At 38.7% G+C, this 22,849-nt stretch overlaps 2 protein-coding genes across 2 annotated transcripts in view; both read right to left on the reverse strand.

Annotated features, from left to right (window-relative positions):
- Nucleotides 1-22,849, reverse strand: part of LOC125917384 (threonine--tRNA ligase 2, cytoplasmic) — a 63,047-nt gene that overhangs the window by 22,153 nt on the left and 18,045 nt on the right. Inside the window, exons 7-10 of the mRNA XM_049623597.1 lie at nt 18,395-18,459; nt 15,424-15,502; nt 14,412-14,558; nt 13,476-13,574 (exon numbers count right to left, since the gene is read on the reverse strand). Of these exons, the coding sequence (XP_049479554.1) occupies nt 13,476-13,574; nt 14,412-14,558; nt 15,424-15,502; nt 18,395-18,459 (390 nt within the window). The remainder of the gene's footprint in view (nt 1-13,475; nt 13,575-14,411; nt 14,559-15,423; nt 15,503-18,394; nt 18,460-22,849) is intronic.
- On the reverse strand, nt 20,724-22,036 carry LOC125917385 (microtubule-associated proteins 1A/1B light chain 3B-like). Its single transcript, XM_049623598.1, has one exon. The coding sequence runs from the start codon at nt 21,995-21,997 to the stop codon at nt 21,620-21,622; it is 378 nt and encodes a 125-aa protein (XP_049479555.1). The 5' UTR covers nt 21,998-22,036; the 3' UTR covers nt 20,724-21,619.

Consider the following 22,849-nt stretch of genomic DNA (forward strand, 5'->3'; position numbering starts at 1 on the left):
TACCTGGTACAAATCTAGACCACCATATTTTAATGAAGTAAAAAAAATATTTTTCACAATTAAAAAAGTCTAAAACATGACATTTTAAAATTACTAACACTTAAAAGGATGCTATTTGTTACTCTTTGGCAGAGCATCTTTTCAGCCACTCGTGGATAGCTGGGTGTCAGCCATTCAGTAAGCTGCTTTACCTAGCCTTCATTTTTACTAAATGAGAAAGTTTTAACAAAAGTATAGGTTATAACAAATAGCACTAATTATTTTGTGGCTATGTCAGATACCTCTATATATTCAGATTAAACAAGGTCCCCAAAATTGAAGAACTGTTGGTGTGTTTGCTTATTTGTTTTTACTAGAGACTGGTTTAAAGCTTGGCTCAGAGATGATGATCAATCGACTTTTAAACCACTCTGGGTACAATTGCTACTCATGTTCACAATTCATGTATTTGGGAATGATTTTAAAGTATGTCTTAGGGGTGCCTGGATGGCTCAGTTGGTTAAGAGTCCAACTTCGGCTTAGGTCATGATCTCGCAGTTTGTGAGTTTGAGCCCTGCGTTGGGCTCTGTGCTGACAGCTCAGAGCCTGGAGCCTGCTTCGGATTCTGTGTCTCCTCCTCTCTCTGCCCCTCCCACGCTCATGCTCTGTCTCTGTCTCTCAATAATAAGTAAACATTTAAAAAAAATTTTTTAACTATGTCCTATGAAGGGAATGTCATTATGTCTACTGCTTACTTAGTTTAGCAAAAACCAATTATTACTACCATCTACATGCCTCATCTCTATATATTATAACATACACATGTAATATATGTATTGTTTTGTCTTTCTTATACACACATGCATACATGTAAGAGAAAGATAAAGCAAACTGGCAAAATGTTAAAAATTGATGAATCTAGATGAAAGATACATGGATGTTCAGTGTACTGCACTTTAACTTTCTGTAGATTTGAATTTTTCAAAAGAAAAAGTTGGGGAAAAATATATCTCATACCATTTCATCAATTTATTTCTCTAAAGAGTAAAGAATATCAAGTGCTGGCAAAGAATACAGCCATGCTGGTTGAGAAGTCTACAGCTCAGTCTGGTCTCCTGAAGAAACCCTGATCGCTTATTCTGAAGATTAAAAATCATATTTCATCCATGGAAATGCAAGCTGGTGCAACCACTCTGGAAAAAAGTATGGAGTTCCTCAAAAAACTAAAAATAGAACTACCCTACGACCCAGCAATTATACTACCAGGCATTTATCCACAGCATACAGGTGTTTCAAAAGGACACATGCACCCCCATGTTTATAGCAGCACTATCAACAATAGCCAAAGTATGGAAAGAGCCCAAATGTCCATCAATGGATGAATGGATAAAGAAGATGTGGCATATATATACAATGGAGTATTACTCAGCAATCAAAAATAATGAAATCTTGCCATTTGCAACTGTGTGGATGGAACTGGACGGTATAATGCTAAGTGAAATTAGTCAGAGAAAGACAAAAATCATATGACCTCACTCATATGAGGACTTTAAGAAACAAAACAGATGAACATAAGGGAAGGGAAACAAAAATAATATAAAAGAAGGGAGGGGGACAAAACAGAAGAGACTCATAAATATGGAGAACAAACTGAGGGTTACTGGAGGGGTTGTGGGAGGGGGGAAGGGCTAAATGGGTAAGGGGCACTAAGGAATGTACTCTGAAATAATTGTTGCACTATATGCTAACTAATTTGGATGTAACTTTTGAAAAATAAAAAATAAAATTAAAAATAAATAAATAATTTAAAAAAAAGAAGGAAGCCCTATACTCAGCTGCTGCTTTATGTAGCCAATGTAGATCATGATTTCTTCCAGCTTAAAAATGTTTCATGTCTTTGACTTACTTCAGGCCTCTAAGGGAAACTTCCATTATCTGTGAGAAAGCAGTAACTGAATGTGGCCTCCTCACTATAGGGAGAGTATCTCATGGCCAGTGATGGCACCCTGCCTCCCCCAGGTCCTGACCAGGCAATCAGAATGCTGGCCAAAGAGACACACTTGCGCTGTTCAGAATGCCTGTATAAAAATCTCACAAACAGCAAAATGGATGAAGGGGAATGAGAGATACAGGCTTCAAGTTGTGGAATGAATAAGTCATAGGAATAAGATGCACCATTAAGGAATATAGTCAATGATATTGTAATAACAATGTATTGGCTAGATGGTAGCCACCCTTGTGGTGAGCTTAGCATGAAGTCTAAACTTGTGCAATCACTATGTAGTACACCTGAAACTAATGTCACATTGTGTGTCAACTATACTACTCAAAGACAAAGTCTCAAATAGCAGCTTATTCACTGATTGAGTTCCCACTGTGGTCTGGCATTGTTGCCAGGGTAGCAAGAGTGAGCAAAACAATCCTATCTGTGCCATCCGTAGGGACAGTTCACCATTGTCCTCTGGTGGGGGACAGATGAAAAAAGATACAATTCCATTATTAGAGTTTAATGAGGGCCTGCATAGGAGAGGTAGAAGTTGCTATCTAAAGCGTCTCTATGTCCACTTTGTTGGTTCCACATTGAGTTTTTCAGTCAAAATTGTAATACATGTCACGACAGAGCACATAAAATGGCACACTGGAAATTATCTCCCTAACATAAAAGAGACACGGATGGTGGGGGAGGGTGGGGTGGGAAATGGAGCAAGGAATGATGTGATGATGAAAATACTATAATCATTTGACCCTTTTTGAGCTTTCAGAGAAGCTTAAATATGTTATATCAAGGGAGGCCACTTAATAAGTGAAACATTGGTACATTTGTCTGACATAAAGTGGGAAAAGGAAGTGAAGAAAACTTTTAGTTTGGAACTAAGGAATCAAATTTTAGTATATTTCCATGTTAACAAAACAGTCCTAATTTTAAAATTAATTCCTTATGTAAAGAATATTTTTAAGGCAATGGAAATAATCCTGTATGATATCATAATGCTGAACACATGTCATTATACATTTGCCCAACCCATAGAATATATATCACCAAGAGAGAACCCTAATGTAAATGAGGGACTTTGGGTGACTGTGATGTGTCAATATTGGCTCATCGATGTAACAAATACATCACTCTGGGGGGGGGGGCTGTTGTGATGGGGCACACTATGCATGTGTAGGGGCCGGAAGTATATGTGAAATCTGTACCTCCCTCTCAATTTTGCTGCAAACCTAAAGCTGTTTTAAAAATAAAGTTTTGATTTAAAAAAATCATATTTCATCCTGAAATACTAGTTTCAGGCCATTGAAGGTACTGAATCTCTACCTGCACCTGGTGATCTGGCTACCTGAAAGCACCTAAATATCAGGGCCACAGAGCAATGCTTCCCAGCAATTTTCATCATAAAAACTACAGAAATTCCACTTAAATGACTCCTTCCCCAAGCCACACTAAAATAACAGAATTTTTATAAAAGCAAAAATCTACAAGGTCAAGGGGAAAGGAGGAGAGATGAAAGCTATATAGTTAAGAATCTGTAAAGTAGATGAACAATTGCCTTGGCAGACCTGGGGAAGCTGAAAACTGAATGGGAGAATCCCAGAAGCAAGTCTGCTTTAGCTGGGTATAGATTTCTAGGTTTCACTTTTTTTTTTAAGTTTGTTTATTTTGAGAAAGAGAGCAGGGGAGAGACAGGAAGAGAGTGAGAACCCCAAGAACCTCTGCATTGCCAGCATGGAGTCTGATGAGGGGCTTGATCCCACAAACCATGAGATCATGACCGGAGCTGAAATCAAGAATCAGACATTTAATTGACTGAGCCACCCAGGAGACCCATTTAGGCTTAATATTTTTAAGGCATTGTTTTGTCTTCTGTTTTTTAGTGTTCCATTGAAAATGTCATTCCATTCTGATACCTAGTCCTATGTCTATGGCTTTCTCTCTCAGGAGACGTAGGATCTTTTCTTTATCCATAAAGTTTTGGAATCTCTCAGTAAGGTACCTTAGTTCCCAAGGAAAGAATGCTTTCACCAAAAATCCCAGACATACTTCTGTTGGGATTTGCAACTGTCCCTGGCCCATTTGGGGTCCCCTATGCTAGTTAACCAAAAGGCAAAGAATGACTTGCTCTTCTGGCCAGGATGACTGACTCAAATTATTGAGGAGGATTGTGCTACTGTTAAACAACGGAATAAGGGCTGTGTCTGGAATCAGTGAGGAGCCTTAAGCATTTCCACATCTAACAGTGATAGTCAGTTGGCAAACCCTGGTAACCTAAATAAGAGAGGATCATGAAGAGCTTGGATCCTGTGGGAAGACAATTTGGGTCATCCACTGTTATGGGTTGAATGGTGTCCCTCAAGAAAGGCACACTGAAGTCCTAACCCCAGGACACCAGAATGCGGACTTTTGGGGAAACGGGGCCTTTACAGAGGTGATCATCTTAAGATTTGGTCATTAGAGTGGGCTCTAATCCAATATGACTGGTGTTCTTATAAAAGGGGGGAATTTGGACAGAAACAGACACATATAGAAGGAAGATGATGCAAAGCCACACAGGGAGAAGGCCATGTGAGGGCTGGGGTGGAGGCATCAACAAGCTGAGCATCACCAGCAATGGTTGACAAACCACTGCTAGCTGGGAAGAGTGGAAGAAGGACTCACCCACAGGTTCCAGAGGGAGCATAGCTCACCAATGCCTTAATTTACACGTCTGGCCTCCAGAACTGCAAGACAATACATGTCTGTTGTTTTAAGCCACTCTGTTACAGTGCTTTGTTAGGCACTCTGTGAAACTAATGCATTCACCAAATGAAATGCTCTGTCCATCTGAGATATTGGCGGGACAAGGAGAATATGGAATGGGTGGTGGAGGAAGGAAGCTCTGATTTATTAACTTAGGCCTTGTGTCCATCTACAGAGCCTAGGGCTGGAACTATTACACTGAATTATTTCTTTTCTCTGAATACATGAAGAACACTGATGGTGGCTAATGTCACATTTTAATTTTTGCTGAGACTGAACTGATGTAAATGACACATTGGCTGATGGGACTTTGTGTGAGGAAATAAATAACTTCATGCAAGCAAAGGACAAAAGTGGACACCAGTAGCAAAGGGATTGGGCTGTGTTGGTTTTTCTCCATTTACAAACCCGAGCCACCCCATCCTGGGATATCTGCCTCCCTTCTCTGCTCTGCTCTGTGTTCCCCAAAGTTGACTTCTATGGACTCCATCACCAGGCTTACTTGCCTTGAGTTCTAGTTGGGTTTGACCAAGGAGAGGTTCCAAAAGGATCCCAAGGGTAGGAGAAGAGAGTGGTCAGGGTATTTACTCCCTCCTTTCCTACTTCTTCCTTGCCTTGGGTTTATTCTGTCTCTGGCTGTAATCTCCAGTTACAGCCTCTCTTTCACACTTCAAGCTCTCTCTAAGTTCTGGAACACTTTCTCCTCACCTGTTTGGGCCTAGGGGTGGAAGGTAAGGGAGCCTGATGTTGGTAATCCCTGGGTACTCTACATTACCTTCTTAGTTACCTCAACTGGACCCACACCTCTGCAAATATTTTCTTCTCTAGATTCCCTAGAGTTAAATCCTTTGAGTGTACTGTCAGGACTCTCCCTGCACAGGGCTAAATGTTTTGATATCTTATATGTCTGCAAAGACAAGTTTGGTTTGGAAATCCACTGAATCCAAGGTTGTGGCAACAGGAAGCACAAGTTCTCCAAATGGGTTATTAGAATAAAAAACAAGAGAAGCCACTCCCTTCTACTCCATGATTTTTCTTCTAAAGATAAACATAAATTTACCATATGACCCTGAAATCACACTCCTACATATTTACCCAAGTAAAATGAAAACCTATATTCATACAAAAACCTGTACATAAACATTTATAACAGCTTTATTCATAATTTTCTAAATTTGGAAGCAATCCAAATGTCCCTCAGCTAAGGAATCTGTGTTATGTCCATACAATGGAATACTGCTCAATAATAAAAGGAGACTACCATTAATATACTTATTAGCCTGAGGGAAAGAAACGAGTCTCAAAAGATTATATACAGTGATGATTCTGTTTATATGGCAAAATTTTCAGGATGGAGAACAAATCAATGGTTTGATCAAAGGAGAAAGGGTTTGACTCTAAAGAGGTAGCATAACAGAAATTTTTTGGGTAATGAAGTTGCTCTGTATCTTGAATATTGTGATGATAATACAATTCTGCACATTTGTTGAAAAAGTATGAGTTTTATTGTATGAAATTCTAGAATGAAAAAATTTAAGGAAAGTAAGAAAGATAGAGAACCAGTTGATAGACATGTTCCTGAATACAGGGGGGAAGAGTTTCAAGTAGGGTAACAACAAGATGTCCCTATTTATTTACTATCAGTTTTCCATACAGTCAGTAACCAATATACATCCAAACGTTCACCCACCTTAGCTTGAACGTAAGTGGAGGTCATCTCACCCCAGAATCAAAGACTCAGAAACTTTGGAATTTCCTTCTTACTGGGAATAATATGCCCTCCTGCATGACCTTCCACAGAAAGGCAACAGTTCTATTTCTGAGAAAAATGGCCCCACACGATGGAGTGTTTCTGCACTATGCTCAGTATCACCTACGCCACTACTCTGGCTACAGTTGACAGGACCTGGCACCAAGCCACATTCTGTTGACACTGGACGGGCCAATGGCCCTTGAGGTGGCCTGATGTGAATGAGAATCTGCCCCACATGTACACCCTCTACTGCCTGGTGATTAACCAGAACTGGATCTCTGTTGAAGGACTGTGAGACACAGAGAAGGGGTACAGAAAAAAAAAAAAAAAGGACACAAATGATCAGACTGAACAAAAAAATAAGACCCAACAATATTCTAGTTTTCAAGAAATGTACATTCAATATAGAAACAGAAATAGGCAGAAAATAAAAGGAAAGAAAAAGATATATCACACAAGCCCTAACATAAGAAAGCAGTTTTGCCAGTATTAATATCAAGTAGACTTTTAAAAAAATTAGCTTGATGAAGGTCAAATGCTGTATGGTTCCACTTACATGAGTTACCTAGAATACCCAAATTCATAGAGACAGAAAGTAAAATGGTGGTTATCAGAAGCTGGGGGAGGTGGGGATGGGGAGTCATTGTTTAAGGGGTTCAGAGATTCATTATGCAATGATGAAAAGGTTCTAGAGAGTTTCAGTTCTGCAAGATGAGAAGAGTTTTGGAAATGGATGGTGGTGATAACTGCAAAACAATATAAATGTATTTAACACAACTGAACCATACGGTTAAAAAAGGTTAAAATAGTAAATTTTATGTTATATATGTTTTACTACAAAATAGCTTTATTTAGGTATAATTTATATGCAATAAAATTCACCAATTTTGAGTACATGATTCTTAATGACTTTTGACAGATGTATACAGTCATGTAATCTCCACCATAATCAACACATAGGATATTTCCATCACATCAAAAAGTTCCCTCCAGATCCTCTGTAGTCACCCCCTATCCCTGTCCCCAGGACCCCTAATTGTCTTTCCTATCACTATAGTTTTACCATGTCTAAAATTTCATATAATGGAATCATACCACATGTGGCCTCTGACTTCTTTGGTTTAGCATAAAACCTCTGAGATTATTCCTTCTTGTTGCATGTATCAGTACTCCATTCCTTTTTATTGCCGAGGAGTAGTCCATTACATATCACGGTTATGCTTATCTGTTCACTAGCTGATGAGACTCTCTGTTGTTTCCATTTTTTTGCTACAATAAATAAAGCTTCTATGGACATTCAAAGTCTCTGTATAGACATGTGTTTTTATTTTTCTTGGGTAAATAACCAGGAGTGAAATTGATGGGTCACACAGTTAAGCATATGTTTAACTGTGTAAGAAACTGCCAAACTGTTTTTACAAAGTAGCTGTACCATTTTGCATACAGGCAATGGGAGTTAGAATTTCTCCACATTCTTGCCAAGTTCTAGTGTTTTCAGGGTTTTTTTTGTTTTTGTTTTTGTTTTGTTTTGTTGGCCATGGGGAGTGTGTGTGTGGAGGGGGACATTCTAGTGGACATGTAATTATACCTCACTGCAGCCCTAATTTTCATTTCTTTGATGACTAATAATGATGAGCACCTTTTTTTATCTGTTTCTCTGCCATTTCTATTAAAAAATCAAATATCTAGGCATAAACCTGATGAAAAATGTGCAAGACTTCTAAAATAGAAATTAAAAAACATTGCTGAAGGAAAATAACTAAATGAACTGACAAAATTTCCATGTTCATAACTCAATGTGGTTAAGATGTAAATTATCTACAAATTAATCTATAGAGTGAAGGACATTCCAATAAAAATTCCAGCAGTTATTTTTTAGAAACTTGATAAGCATCATATAAAATTTATATGGAAACACAAAGAATTTAGAATAGCCAAAATAATCCTGAAAAACTTAAAATTAAACTGATATTAAGACTTAAAATATAGTTAAAATAAGTACAGTAATCAAAGCAGTGTGGTGTTAGTGCAAGGACAGACAACAAAGGGACAAAAGAATAGAATAAATATCCAGAAATACATAATGACTATTATATGCATATGATTATACAGTTTAGGACAAAGACTCTACTGTATTAATAAATGGTATTGAAGTTACTGGCTAACCCTATGGAAAAAATGAACCTTGATCCCTCTACTGCACAGAACCTAAAAATGAATTCAAGGTAGATCATGTCCTTAAGTCTGAAAACAAATTCAACCAAGCTTCTAGAATGGAAAAAAGAAGAATATTTTCATGACTCCAAAATAGGTAAAGATTTCTTAAACACAGCATGAAAGCACTAACCAGAAAGGAAAAAAAAAAAAAAGCAAAACAGGACTTTGTTAAACACGAGAACTGTTGGTGAAAACACATCATTAAGAAAGTGAAACAATAAGCTGTAGCCTGAAAAAATATACTCATAATATGTACATTTAGCAAATGATTCATATCAGAATACAGAAGAACTCCTAAAAATAATTAAGAGACTAACAATCCAATTTTTTTAATTGACAAAATACTTCACAAAAGAGGATTCCAAATGACCGACAAGCATATGAAAAGGTTGTCACATCATTATTCATCAGGGAAATGCAGAATAATTCCACGGTACCAACCAGAATGACAAACTGAATACCAAGTGTTGAAGAGAATGTAGAGTAAGTGACAGCTCATATATTTTAGAAGGAACATTAAATGGTTCAACCACATGAAAACTTTTCAGCATTTTGTTAAATTAGTCAATAACAGGGGCGCCTGGGTGGCTTGGTCAGTTAAGCGTCCGACTTCAGCTCAGGTCATGATCTCACGGCCCGTGAGTTCGAGCCCCACGTTGGGCTCTGTGCTGACCGCTCAGAGCCTGCAGCCTGTTTCAGATTCTGTGTCTCCCTCTCTCTCTGCCCCTCCCCTGTTCATGCTCTGTCTCTCTCTGTCTCAAAAATAAATAAACGTTGAAAAAAAAATTTTTTTTAAATTAGTCAATAACACTCTACAACCTAGCAATTCCACTTCCACGTATATACCCAAGAGAAGTGAGTACTCGTGCCCACCAAAAGACATGTACAAAAATGTTCATAGCAGTTTCATGTCAAATAGCTCCAAAGTGGAAACAACTTAAATGTATACGTACAGGAGAGCGAATAAATACGCTGTACTATATTCACAAAATGAAATACCTCAAACAATAGAAAAATAATTATATGCAAAACCTGGATGACTCTCAGACATTAAGTTGAACAAAAGAAGCCAGAAACACAATAAATAGCTAATACTGTAGGAGTCCATTTACATGAAGTTTTGAAGACCAGGAACAATTGATCTATGGTAGACAGAAATCAGCAAGATTATCCCAGGTGAAAAGAGGGGAGGTGGGTATTGACTTGGAAGACCCAAGAGGACCTTATAGGATGGAGCTGTTCTATGTCTTGATCTGGGTGGTGACTGTGTAGATGTACACACATGGGAACATTTATTGACCTGTATGCTTCAGATTTATGCATTTTAACAAATGTAACTGAACCTCCAATCAGCAACTCTGGCACCAGCTTCCACCTGAATGTGGCCATATAAGGAATTCAACGTAAGAACCATGCAATTAAGTCTAACACTTGGAACCATTAGAGATAACAATGAAAAAAAAAATGGCCATTTTAAGCCACTAAGCTTTGGGATATTTTGTTATGCTGCGACAGACAGCCAGAACAGAATTTGTTCTGGTTGTGGGTGCTGCTATAATAGCAACCTAAAACAGGCAGCCTTGGCTTTGGGACCAGGTGGTGGGCAGAAGCTGGGTGGCTAGAGCCTGTGGGAACTTGAAGGGCAGCGAGGAAAATATATTGGAGGATGAAGAAAAGGGGACTCTTGTGGTGCCAGAAAACTGGTAACACCATCACCTGAGGTAAATGAAAAACAGAAAGAGTACCCAAAGAATTCACGGACTGTAGCTAGGGATGTGTCTAGGCAGAAAGTACAAAGGAACAACTGACTACTTAGAGCTGCCTACGATAAAATACAAGAGAGACAAAAACTAAACAGGGTACTATTTTTGGAGAGGAGATATCAAAATGCCAGGACCTGTTGGGTTCAAAAATAAAACTATTGCGTCCTCAGACTCATCCAGCAAAAGACTCATAAGGTAAGAATGGCTTTAGCACAAAAATAAAATACAGCGTACAGCCAATAAAGCATGGCCTTACAGTAAAGCTCTTGAGGGTATAAAGTGTGCCATTTATGAAGACCTCACAGTGATCTGAATGAGTATCTACAGTGATCTGAATGAGAGTCTTAAGATGGTGCTTTGTAGACTCTGTCAGCTAAGCATTAAGGCTTTTAAGAATCTTAAGTGTATAGTCTTGCAGCAGCCTCACAGGCAGCCTTAAGTAGAGAAGAATTTGGTTCATAAAGAGGCACAGCTGTGGTTTTTATAGAAGTCTTGATTACAAATGTATATAAAAGACCCCACAAAGTTTTTAAAGGAATTGTCCTGGCTTAGAGTAAAATGGATAGAGACAGCACAAAATGAAATGAGGCCTTGGGATGCCCAAAGTCCTACTGAAAGAAACAGGTTGAGAACACTGAGAAAGCTACTCAGAGGTCTGCATGGGCTATTGCTCATGGTAAAGGAAGGATGATTCAAAGGGCAGAACCATAACCCAGGAAGAGACAAAACTAAGTCCTACCCAAAGTGCACTTTTTGACCAGGGAGAAAGAACAAGTAGGTTGTCAGGGTATCTGCAGATCAGTGACAACTACTCTCCCGCGCCCCTTTTTGAATGGCAATATGTACTGCCTCCTATTTCTCTATCATCATTTTATAATGTTAGGGTGGGGTTGACCCAGAGACAATTGTCCCTTTAATTCACAGATCTTAAGATGAGCAGAACTGCATTTGGTAATCTGTACTTTGCACCCAAAGACCCTCATCTATACCTAGACCTGATTCAGATGACATATTATTAGATTTTGAGCCAATGCAGTGATTGGATGAGATGTGCAATCATTTGCTTAGCCAACAGTAGAACACATTTGAAGAGCAGAATTGGACCTCCTCCAGTTTTCTGGAGCTGAAGAAACCATAGACTGTCAACTGGAAACCCCACAGGGCCATGCCCTAGTAACAGGGATGAATAAGAGGCAGATTCTGTCTTATCAAAATGGAAGCCCAGCCCTAACTCAGCTCCATCTTTGAATGGATTAATTAGGCTTCGATCTTGACAGAGGGTAAATGTTCTTGTAGGAGATGACATCATCTAAAGCCTCTGAAGTTATTTTTATATACAGTATTTAGCATATAATAAAAAATTACCAAATATGGGAAAGGCAAGACCATATAACTGAAAACCAAGAGAAAAAAACAGGCAAAGTTTCTGAATTTTTTTGTTGTTATTGTTTTGTTTTGTTTGCATGGAAAGGCCAGTTTCTTCAGACAAAGGTATCTGGGAGTTCAAAGTCCTCTGCCTCATCCGTGTCTGCCAAATATTCTTATTCCAAAATTCAAGGACCCACTCTTTCCCAAAAGTGCCCTTACCTTAGCATAAGAGACCACTGGGGTTGTGAATTTAAATGGCTTTACAATTCTGCAGCCCATACAATTAGGCCTTGGGCCTAATCATCAGCCATGTGCATCTTACATCTATAAAGATAAGAGATTCCTATCAGGCTACCACAGAGACTTTCTGTTTATTCTCCATATACTCAATGACCAACCTCGAGAGTTCAGGGTGCCAGGGGCTATATTGATTTTCTGGCAGACAGCCTATCCAAAACAGCAGCTGTGATGGTCATCACCACCTGCTATAGTCTCGGATAATCTTCAGTGATTCTTCAGGCCCTCTGGGCTCCCTTGGCTTCACACTGGCTGATCCCTACTGGAAGGTATGTAGTCCAGGTGACAAAGTCCACAGAGCTTAGCCTCCAGGGACACAAAACAAGAAAAGAAGGAATGGAGATGAGACAGGTGAGGCAGACAGAGAATAACCAGCTCATGCCAGTAACCTTTTCTCAGGAAGTTGCTGAAGAAAGTGCTTCCCCAAAGGAGAGGGATAAGGAAAGAAGAGTAAGGCATGGGATCAGGGAAGAAGAGAACCAACATAGCAGAGACATGAGGGGAGTAGCCAGAATGATGAGGAAAACAAGTACTGAGACATCAGTTGGCAAGAATCCTTGCAGCAAGTTAATTCTGGAAAAAGGGGACCAAATTTTCAAAAATTACTGAGAGATTACCTGAATACTCAGAATATGCTGTAAGGAGTTTTGCAGTTTTGAGAAAAAGTTTGAGGATGAATTAGTGATAGGAACTAAGTTAGTGACATAAAACTGAGTAAATGAAAATTTTAGGTAATTACTAGTTACAGGAAAGAAAAAAAACACAAGAAAGGAAACATAATCCTAGTAGTTACATGGATCATCACTGAACAGTATCTGGAGTTCAAATGAGAGAAACACTTAAGACTTTCTCATCTACAGACTTTATTACAAGAAGGTATTTTACCTAATTGTCTTTATTCTTTGCTCTGGATGGAGGTGCCAAGCTACCTGGGAGTCATACCAGTGAGGGACACCACGGACCCCTGGGTCAGGGACGGTGGAGGGAGACCATGGACCACATTTTGAGAATCAACAGTTCATCATTTAGCATTCTGTGCCAGATAGGACACTTCCTCCTTTCTTCTCCTTCCCAGGGAGTCCACACTTAGTCTAATTCTTATCTTTGCATTGTTCATGCTCTAGAAACTTTTATGGACAATAGGTGCACTTACTGAAATTCAAGAATGCATTTTATTTAGGAAATACAGAAATTATTTCAATTTTTTTGAGGTACAACCCAGTATTTCTCTTTAGTTCAAAATTCTTATTAATATTACTAAAATAAAGTTAATGAAAATGCTTGGCTATTTTATTACGAAAATAGGAAAATAATAAAGTGTACAATGGAGCTGAATAAAAAAATGTTTTAAAAATTAACTTACTCGTATGAAATTCATAAGTGTGTTATAAATGAAGGCTCCTCTGGGAAGAAAAAAGCAGCTCCCAGGACTCAGATCATGGAAGAAGAATAGTTCTTGTTCCTAGATTAAAACAATAACTGCATCTCAAATCTCATTGCCATTGATCAATATTTACTGTATGCATATGACATTGAAGGAATGAGACTTATACTCAGTTATGACTTCCATCTTCTAACAACTAAAGCCCCTCAATACTTACCTCTAACTAGAATTACTACCACATGTAAAATTACAATTCATATTTATGGTTACTTAGCTCTTCATTCACCTTTTATTCACTCCTAATTTCTGACGTGGCATCTTGGAATGTGGATCTCATGGGGAGAGAACATGGCCAAAGATCAGAAATGTTCACTCCAGGGGGAAGGCTCCACGTGGCGGTGGCCATCATCATGGCTGTCACTACTGAATGCCTGCCCCATGCTGCTGCCACCATACAGCATCTGCCCTCCCCATCAGCCCTACAACGCCACCGAGCAAGAGACGAGCACGTGCAGTTCCATAAGTGAGCACATGGCCCACCATATAACATAGCTCATAAGTGGCCAAACTGACACTCAAACCCAGGTCCACACACTCTTAAATCTCATTCTGTCTTTCTGCTCTGTTCCCCCAAAACAAAGTATGTTGTTAAGTACATACAATTTTTTACAACATTATTTTTACATCATGGTATGAGTGACAGAAAGCTGTAATTTTAAAATGTAATAAAAGACACAGGAAGGAAAGCTATGAGGAGACATTTGGAGTATTAACATGAGGTTGCAATAGCAAACTCTGAATGCCAGCAAAACAGAAGATAGGACAAGGGAAGAAGAGATCCCATTTTCCAAACAATTAAATCATAGGCCAACAAAGAATGTCCTCATCCTGCTAGTGATTAGGATGCAGGTGTACCTTTCCGATTTTCCTGTGATCACGGTTCCTGGCTTCCTCTTGGAACTTTTCCCAGGTTTTCATCATCTTGTTATCAGGAAAGGATATCCCATAGATCCTCTGCAGTGTTTCCATTTCAGGGTTGCCCTCCCAGTATGTTGAGGAATTCTAAGCATCAAACAAAAGTTGGGTAAACATACCAAACATTTGGTTATAAATAAAACCACTCTTAAATCTGTGCACAATTTTCCACTACGCCATCCACATAGCTTACGATGACTTTTTGTAGCACCAGGAAGACTCTTAAACTGATTCTAATTAAACCTCCCCAGCCCAAATACATCAGAAAATTATGTAGAGTCTGCCATGGATTCTAGGAATGAATAGTGAGAAGGAAGGGGAAGGTGGGCGGGGCCAATAGTAATTGAACCACAGAGGAGAGGAACAGCATACAGTACAGAGACATGAAGATCCCAGCCAAATGTTCTTGCTCACACTACTAGGGTGATTCAAGGAAGTCATCAAGTGCAGAACAGTATCTTAAAATATATGAGAAAGAAAGGCACTGTACCATGTATAGTAATGTTAAATAATAAACAATTAAAAGCTACATGTAAGGTCCTAATTTTCAAAAATTACAGTATTTTTAGAAGCTTCTGTAAAAATTGGGGTGCCTGGGTTACTCAGTTGATTTAGCATCCGACTTCGGCTCAGGTCATCTCATGGTTTGTAGGTTTGAGCTCCTCATTGGGCTCTGTGCTGACAGCTCAGAGCCTGGAGCCTGCTTGGGATTCTGTGTTTCCCTCTCTCTCTTTCCCCTCCCCAATTTGTGTGCTTACTCTCTCTCTCTCTCTCTCTCTTTCCCTCTCTCTCAAAAATAAATAAATAAACATTAAAAAAAGAAGCTTCTGTAAAAATCAAATAATGAGGTATTTTAAAATACTGTGATACTCAGATTATAAAAGATATGATTGAAAATTCCTCATTATCTGGTTTATCTTAAGTTTGCTGTATTAAAAAAATAAATGCTTACCTTGAAAATTTTTATGGCTTTAATTTTTCCAGTGTGTCTTACATGGGGCCCTTTGCAAAGGTCAATTAGTGGACCACACCTATAATGAAATATTTCAGACATGCCCAGACACAGTTATAGCTTTTTGGACCGTTCATTACAAATCATGTTTTCATATGTTTTAAGTGAAGGATCTTACTTATTTGTACATCTTGAGGCAATTTTTAACTTGGGGGGCAATTTAAAATAATTTAATTCTTAATTTAGGATGAAGAAAGAGGCAATTTATCTGGCCTCAGATCCCAGTCTTGCCTCCTTTGCTCAAATTCAAAAAGTTACAGAATCTTCTGACAGAAACCACGCAGTCACCCACCACTTTTCAATGTCATGTCCCAAGGCTATTGAAAACCTTCCACTGTCATAAAATCAAAAAGCCATTTCCCTGTTCTACACTGATCTGCAAAGCCAAAATTAACTGCAACTTATATAAAATGTGCTAACTTGATACTTTAAAAATAAACTTCACCAAACCTATAGAATGTACACCAACAAGAGCGAACCATAATGTAAACTCTGGACTCTATGTGATTATGATGGTCAGTGCAGGTCCATCAACTGTCACTAACGAGCCACTCCACGGGGGGCATTGGTAGTGGCGGAGGCTGTGCACGAGTGGGGGAGAGGGTATGTGCGAAATCTCTGTACCTTCTCAATTTTGCTGTGGACTGAAATCTGCCCTGAGAAATAAGGTCTGTTCAATAAATAATAAACAAATAAGTAAGTAAGTAAGTAAGTAAGTAAATAAATAAATAAATAAATAAATTTCAAGGGTCTTTTGTGTATTTGTTTTTAGGTACTCTGGTGTTATGACAAAAGCCTTAACTGTCTTTTGGTTTACTAAAATGGAACACTGACTTCAGTGCAACTCTCAGGCACAAGTTCAGGTCAGAGATGACACCATTATTAAAACACATAGTGTGGGGTGCCTGGGCGGCTCAGTCGGTGAAGCTTCTGACATCTAACTCTTGGTTTTGGCTCACGTCATGATCTCACAGTACCTGAGTCCTGGGTTGGGTTCTGTGCTGACAGTGTGGAGCCTGCTGGGATTCTCTCTCTCTCTGTCTCTCTCTCTCTCTCTGCCTGCCCCTCCCCTCTCAAAATAAATAACATTAAATAAAAAAAACCACATGGTGCGGTTGCTGGGGATTGATTCACTTGCACCTCTAACCACGAAGGACCCCCAAACCTTAATAAGCACAGACTTTTTTTCAAGCACAGAGACACTTAAAAAAATTAAAATACTAATGACACTGGTCAGAGGGAAGGTACTTAACATCAACTAATTTAAGGAAAATTTAGTAAAGAAAGTAAATTCTTCCTTAACTATTCCAACCAATTTTAAATACTTTTAAAGTTCACTGGTTAAAGAGTTAAAAATTACAATGAATACATAAAGGGGCTGGTTTATTCACCAAAGTGGATAAATATGCTTTAAATATGAAAATGTCATTTATTTGAATGGCCAGGCTTTATTGTTCTCTGCCCAAGATGGGAGTGGTAAATCAAAGCTCACAGGTGTGGAAGGAATGCCTAATTAGCATGGAAGACTTCAATACGCTCATCTTAAAATAACCCTGTAGAAGAAAATACAATTCATTTTCTAAAAATTAAATTGACAGAGTAAGAAGTGTCAATATTGACCTAAGGAAGGTTCAAAAAATAGCCACAAGAGCTCAAGTATTAGGAGCCTGAATTTTAAAACTTCGCATGTCTTTTCTATCTCTTCATGTATTAAACTTCAAAATGCATATAGTAACATTTATTTGAATTATAAGTAATAACCAATAAAACCTTATCAGGTCACTGGAGAATAGCAAAGATGAGGCAAGCATGGTATCCCACTTCAATGTCAAATGGCAACGAGTTCATATTATAATGTAAGAAATGCACTGAGCACATCTTTGCTTAAAGGGGAGATGACTTCTCTTACAGTACAATGAAACTACAGACCTGTAACTATGTGACCATGGAAAGTAAATGCTTTGTGGAGGGTTTTTCTGATACCAGATCTCCTAAGATTGGACCATGAAGGTCATAGCATCAGCCAGACATCCAGAACACACAGAAATGGGGAACAGCAATTACCTACAAGGCAGCTTTAAAACCACACGAATAAAATAGGGGCTCCAGATGTTAAACAAACAGAACTGAGTTGTGGTGATATTGATTTCACTTGCCTCTTCCTATCACTTGATTTACCTTCGGTTCCTAACACTGTCTTTCTTTTTTATCATGAACATCCTGCTAACGCATGAAAGCTAACAACACCTTTGGACTCCAGGAAACGGGGAGTATATATAGTGGAGGCAGGAAATCACTGCATGAGGGGATGGTCCCTAACAGCTCCCACTGCCACATTAATAAGAATATGAGGATGAAACAAAATTCCGTTCCTAAAGAGCTCCCCTTGAAATGTAAAGCACTGGGCAAACACAATCTCACCCACATGGGGAAAGATGCTGCTACAGCTAACATCTGGAAAATGAAATTCGGGTTTCAGCAGCAGACTGATAAACACAAATGAAGACATAATAATTTCCTTTTGCTGATAACATTTTGGAGTCTCTAGCTAACATAGTATACCAACTATGCAAATTGACAAAGAGACCACCCACCCAAGGACCAACTGCTTCTACTGCTAATGCCTTAAAGTTTACCACTGAGCACCACTTAAAATTTACACACACTTTGGGGTGCCTGGGTGGCTCAGTCAGTTAAGCTCAGGTCATGATCTCATGGTTCCTGAGTTTGAGCCCCGCATCAGTCTCTGTGCTGACAGCTCAGAGCCTGGAGCCTGCTTCAGATTCTGTGTCCCCCTCTCTTTCTGCCCCTCCTATGCTTGCACTTTGTCTCTCTCTCTCTCAAAAATAAATAAACATTTTTAAAAATTCAAAATAAATAAATAAATAAATACAGTCTACACACACTTTACCTGTAAACTGTCGTAGTTGGAGTGTTAACCTTCTCATTCAGGATGCGGCATTTAAATTTATTGTACTATAAAGAAAAACATATTTACATATTATTATGTTATTATGTAAAATGCTTAAGTAGGAAAAATTTTTCTTTTTAGGAAAAAAACTTATTTTTTTTCAACAAACACTGAATGGGTGTCTACTATGTTCTAGTGCTGAGACCCCAGGAATACCAAGAGCTCATAGCTTAGAGCTGTACTGTCCAAAACAGGAGCCACAAGCCCGTGTGGCTATTGAGCACTTGCAATGGAACCAGCCTGAAATGAGATGTGTGTAAGTGCAAAACACATTGGATTTCAGAGACGTGCTATGAAAGAATGTACAATAGTTTAGTAACTATTTTTATGTTGGTTACATGATACAGTGATATTTTTGATATAATGGGTTAAATACGACATTATAAAAATTAATTTTGCCATTCTTTTACTTTTAAAATGTGGCCACCAGAAAAAGATTATATCCGTGGCTCAGATTTGTGAATCACATTATATTTTTATTGAACGGCACTGTTCTAGAAGATTCCAATTTTTTTATCTCATTTTTAGAGTGTACTTTTTAAAGTTTTTATTTAAATTCCAGTTAGTTAATATACAGTGTAATACTAATTTCAGGTGTACAATATAGTGCAATTCATGACTTCCATATATCAGGTACTCATCACAAGTGCCCTCCTTAATCCCTGTCACCTATTTAACCCATCCCCACCCCCACCTACCTCTGGTAATCATCAGTTTGTTCTCTACAGTTAAGAGTTTGTTTCTTGGGGTGCCTGGGTGGCTCAGTTGGTTGAGCGTCCAACTTTGGTTCAGGTCATGATCTCGCGGTCCATGAGTTCAAGCCCTGTGTTGGGCCCTGTGCTGACAGCTCAGAGCCTGGAGCCTGCTTCAGATTCTGTGTCCCCCCCTCTCTCTCTGCCCCTCCCCCACTCATGCTCTGTCTCTCTCACTCTCAAAAATGAATAAATGTTAAAAAAATTTTTTTTAAAGAGTTTGTCTCTTGGTTTGTCTTGCTCCTTCTCCCCCCCCCCTTTTGCTCCTTTGTTTTGTTTCTTAAATTCTACATATGAGTGAAATCATATGGTATTTGTCTTTCTCTGACTTATTTCTCTTAGCTTAGTACTGTCTAGCTCCATCCACGTCTTCAATGGCAAGATTTCATTATTTTTTATGGCTGGATAATATTCCATTGTGTATATATATATATATATATACACCACCTTTTCTTTATTCATTCATCAGTCAATGGACACTTGGGCTGTTTCCATAATTTGGCTATGGTAGATAATGTTGCTACAAACATTGGAGTGTAGGTATCCCTTTGAATTAGTATTTTTGTATTCTTTGGGTAAATACCTAGTAATGCGATTGCTGGATCATACAGTAATTCTATTTTTAATTTTTTGAGGAACCTCCATATTGTCCTTCAGAGAGGCTGCACCAGTTTGCATTCCTACCAACAGTGCAAGAGGGTTCCCCTTTCTCCACCAACACCTATTGTTTCTTGTGCTGTTGATTTTATCCATTCTGACAGGTGAGAGGTGGTATCTCATGGTGGTTTTGACTTGCATTTCCCTGATGATAAATGATGTTGTGCCTCTTTTCATCTGTCTGTTGGCCATCAGTATGTCTTCTTTGGGAAAAATGTCATGTCTTCTGCCCATTTTTTAATTGGATTATTCATTTTTGAGGTGTTGAATTTTATAAGTTCTTCATATATTTTAGATACTAACCCTTTATTGGATATGTCATTTGCAAATATCTTCTCCCATTCCATAGGATGCTTTTTAGTTTTACTGATTGCTTCCTTTGCTGTGCAAAAGCTTTTTATTTTGATATAATCCCTATAGTTTATTTTTGCCCTTATTTCTCTTGCCTCAGGAGACATCTCTAGAAAGAAGTTGCTACCGCCAATGTCAAAGAAGATATTGCCTGAGTTTTCTAGATTTTATTGGTTTCGGGTCTCACATTTAGAAGATTGCAATTTGAACTACATGAAATAAATAAAATTCTGAGGACACAGCTGCATTTTTAATTTACATAAACAAAAACTAAGTTTACAATAAATGATCATATTGTTACATTAAAAACTCAGAAGACACTTTCTTTCCTGCTTTCATCACTATTGCCTTGGAGACAGGTACTTTATATTAAATAACTACTTGAGGAAGGTAGTTGTTGGGAGAAAAAAATAGATATGTATGATTGAACTGTCTCATACTTTTATGTTCAAACAAAATTATTTTTCTTCACAAACTTGGAGGTGTTTTTTTTTATTGAGTTTAATTCTTTTTTTTTTTTTAAGAGGGAGTGTATCTGAATTTTAATGCTTTACTTTCCATGTTCTGTAGTTTCTACCACTGACCTAAGGAACAAAACTGCTTGAACAGCTCATTTCTCTACCAAAGCAGATGGCAGTTTGACCTCTCAGAGAATATGCAAACCAGAAGAAATGTCACATTTTTCTTCCCTGGGCCTTTTGAGAAACTAGACCAAAATGTTAAGTCATTCAAGGTTCTTATTGAGCAGTGGCGCTTTACTGTCTAGAGAAGCAAATGAACCCCGCCCCCCCTCCCCCCCCCAGAATGGCACTGCACAGGCGTGGACTCGGGGCACACTAAACTAGGAGTCGAGAACCTTGAGCAGCAGTTCAGAGTTTTATCCACCTCAATTTTTCCTGCTTTTTGCCCACTATTATGGCCAATGTGGGCGGGTGGGAAGGGGGCTATTCCTGACAACTTATGCTTTCCAAGATCCTCTTAAAGAGAGTTCTCTAGTTGAGTGGAAACTCTTCTACACAAAGTTGGCCGGTTCTGTGAACCTGGAAACGAATTTCTCTCTGAATGCTTATGTTGCAAGTTCCTCATAGGGAAAGAGCCTTAGAATAACATGAAGTTCTATTTTATCGGCAACTTAGAATGCAAAGTATTTTATTTTTAAACTTCTAAATTTGAAAACAAAACAGCCTAGGTTAAATAATGGTTTTTCCAAAGCTGAATGTGCTCACGTGGAGATCCATTTTTCTGCTTGCAGCACAAAACAACTTCCTACAACTCCTAGGCAGGAACACTACTGATTTTGATGGTCTGTGATTGGATGAATGGATCAATCTCAGTTGGTTATGTCCCCTTTTTTTTCCTTGGTAAGGGCTTAAAAAAATTCTAGAACAGATGCATTTTTCTAGTCTTACACAGACACTTTGATTCCAAATGTCTCCTGAGAGGCATATACCATATTCAGGAACCCATCTTCGTCCTTCTCATGTTCATACATTTCAGAAATCGGAGTGGACACACTCACCATGCTGTGTCCATTGACTAACAGGAAGAACTCCTGATTAGCGTTGAGCTGTAAGCACCTCCTAATGATCTTGATGAGCTCACTCATGTTGACGTGATCAGGTACAAGGAACTTGGTTTTGTCCAGTACAGGAAGTTGCTTCTCACCCTTGTATCGTTCTGTGATCACTGGGATTTTCGTAGGATGCTGCTCTTGGATAAGTCGGACATCTTCTACTCTTTGTTCAAAGGTGCGGCGCTGCTTGAAGGTCTTCTCCGACAGCATGGCACGGGAGGCGAGGCGGAGGGTCCGGCTGTTCCAGACGGCAGTGGCAGAGACTCCGACCGTGGCGACAGCAACTTCCCTTGTCTGATTGAGTTTAATTCTTAAGAGGAGATGCAAAAAGGCAACCCACGAAGAGGAGAAAATAACTGCAAATCACATATCCAATAAAGGATTAATATCCAGAGTATGTAAAGAATTCCTACAACTCAACACCAAAAAACAAACAACCCAATTAAAAAATGGGCAAAGGACTGGGATAGACTTTTCTTCCAATCGGATATACAAATGGCCAATAAGTATATGGAAAGATGCTTAATATCACTAGTCATTAGAAAAATGCAAACCAAAAGCACAATGAGATGCCATCTCACACCCATTAGGATGACTATTACCAAGAAAACAGAAAACTGCAAGTGTTGGCAAGGATATGGAGCGGAATGCTCGTGCACTGCTGATGGGAATGTAAAATGCTAACAGCTGCTGTGGCAAACAGTATGGCAGTTGACAAAACTGAGAATTTCCATATAATCCAGCAATGCAACTTCTGGAGATACACCCAAAAGAATTAGAGGCAGGGACTCGATCAGATATTTGTACACCCACATTCACAGCAACACTTTTCAGAATTGTCAAAAGGTGGAAACAACTCAAGTGTCCGTCCACAGATGAATGAATAAACAAAATGCAGTCTATACACACCATGAAGTATTATTCAGCCTTGAGAAGGAAGGAAATTCTGACACCCGCTACAAGATGGACAAACCTTGAGCACATTACACTGGTAAAATAAAGGAGGTCACAAAGGACAAGTATTGTATTATTCCACTTATATGGTTCTTAGAGTCATCAAAT

The sequence above is a fragment of the Panthera uncia genome, unplaced genomic scaffold (genome assembly GCF_023721935.1).
Source record: "Panthera uncia isolate 11264 unplaced genomic scaffold, Puncia_PCG_1.0 HiC_scaffold_178, whole genome shotgun sequence".
Taxonomy (NCBI): domain Eukaryota; kingdom Metazoa; phylum Chordata; class Mammalia; order Carnivora; family Felidae; genus Panthera; species Panthera uncia.

What these genes read in the sequence shown, in the direction of transcription:
- LOC125917385 (XM_049623598.1), bottom strand. Translation starts at nt 21,997, where the DNA reads ATGCTGTCGGAGAAGACCTTCAAGCAGCGCCGCACCTTTGAACAAAGA.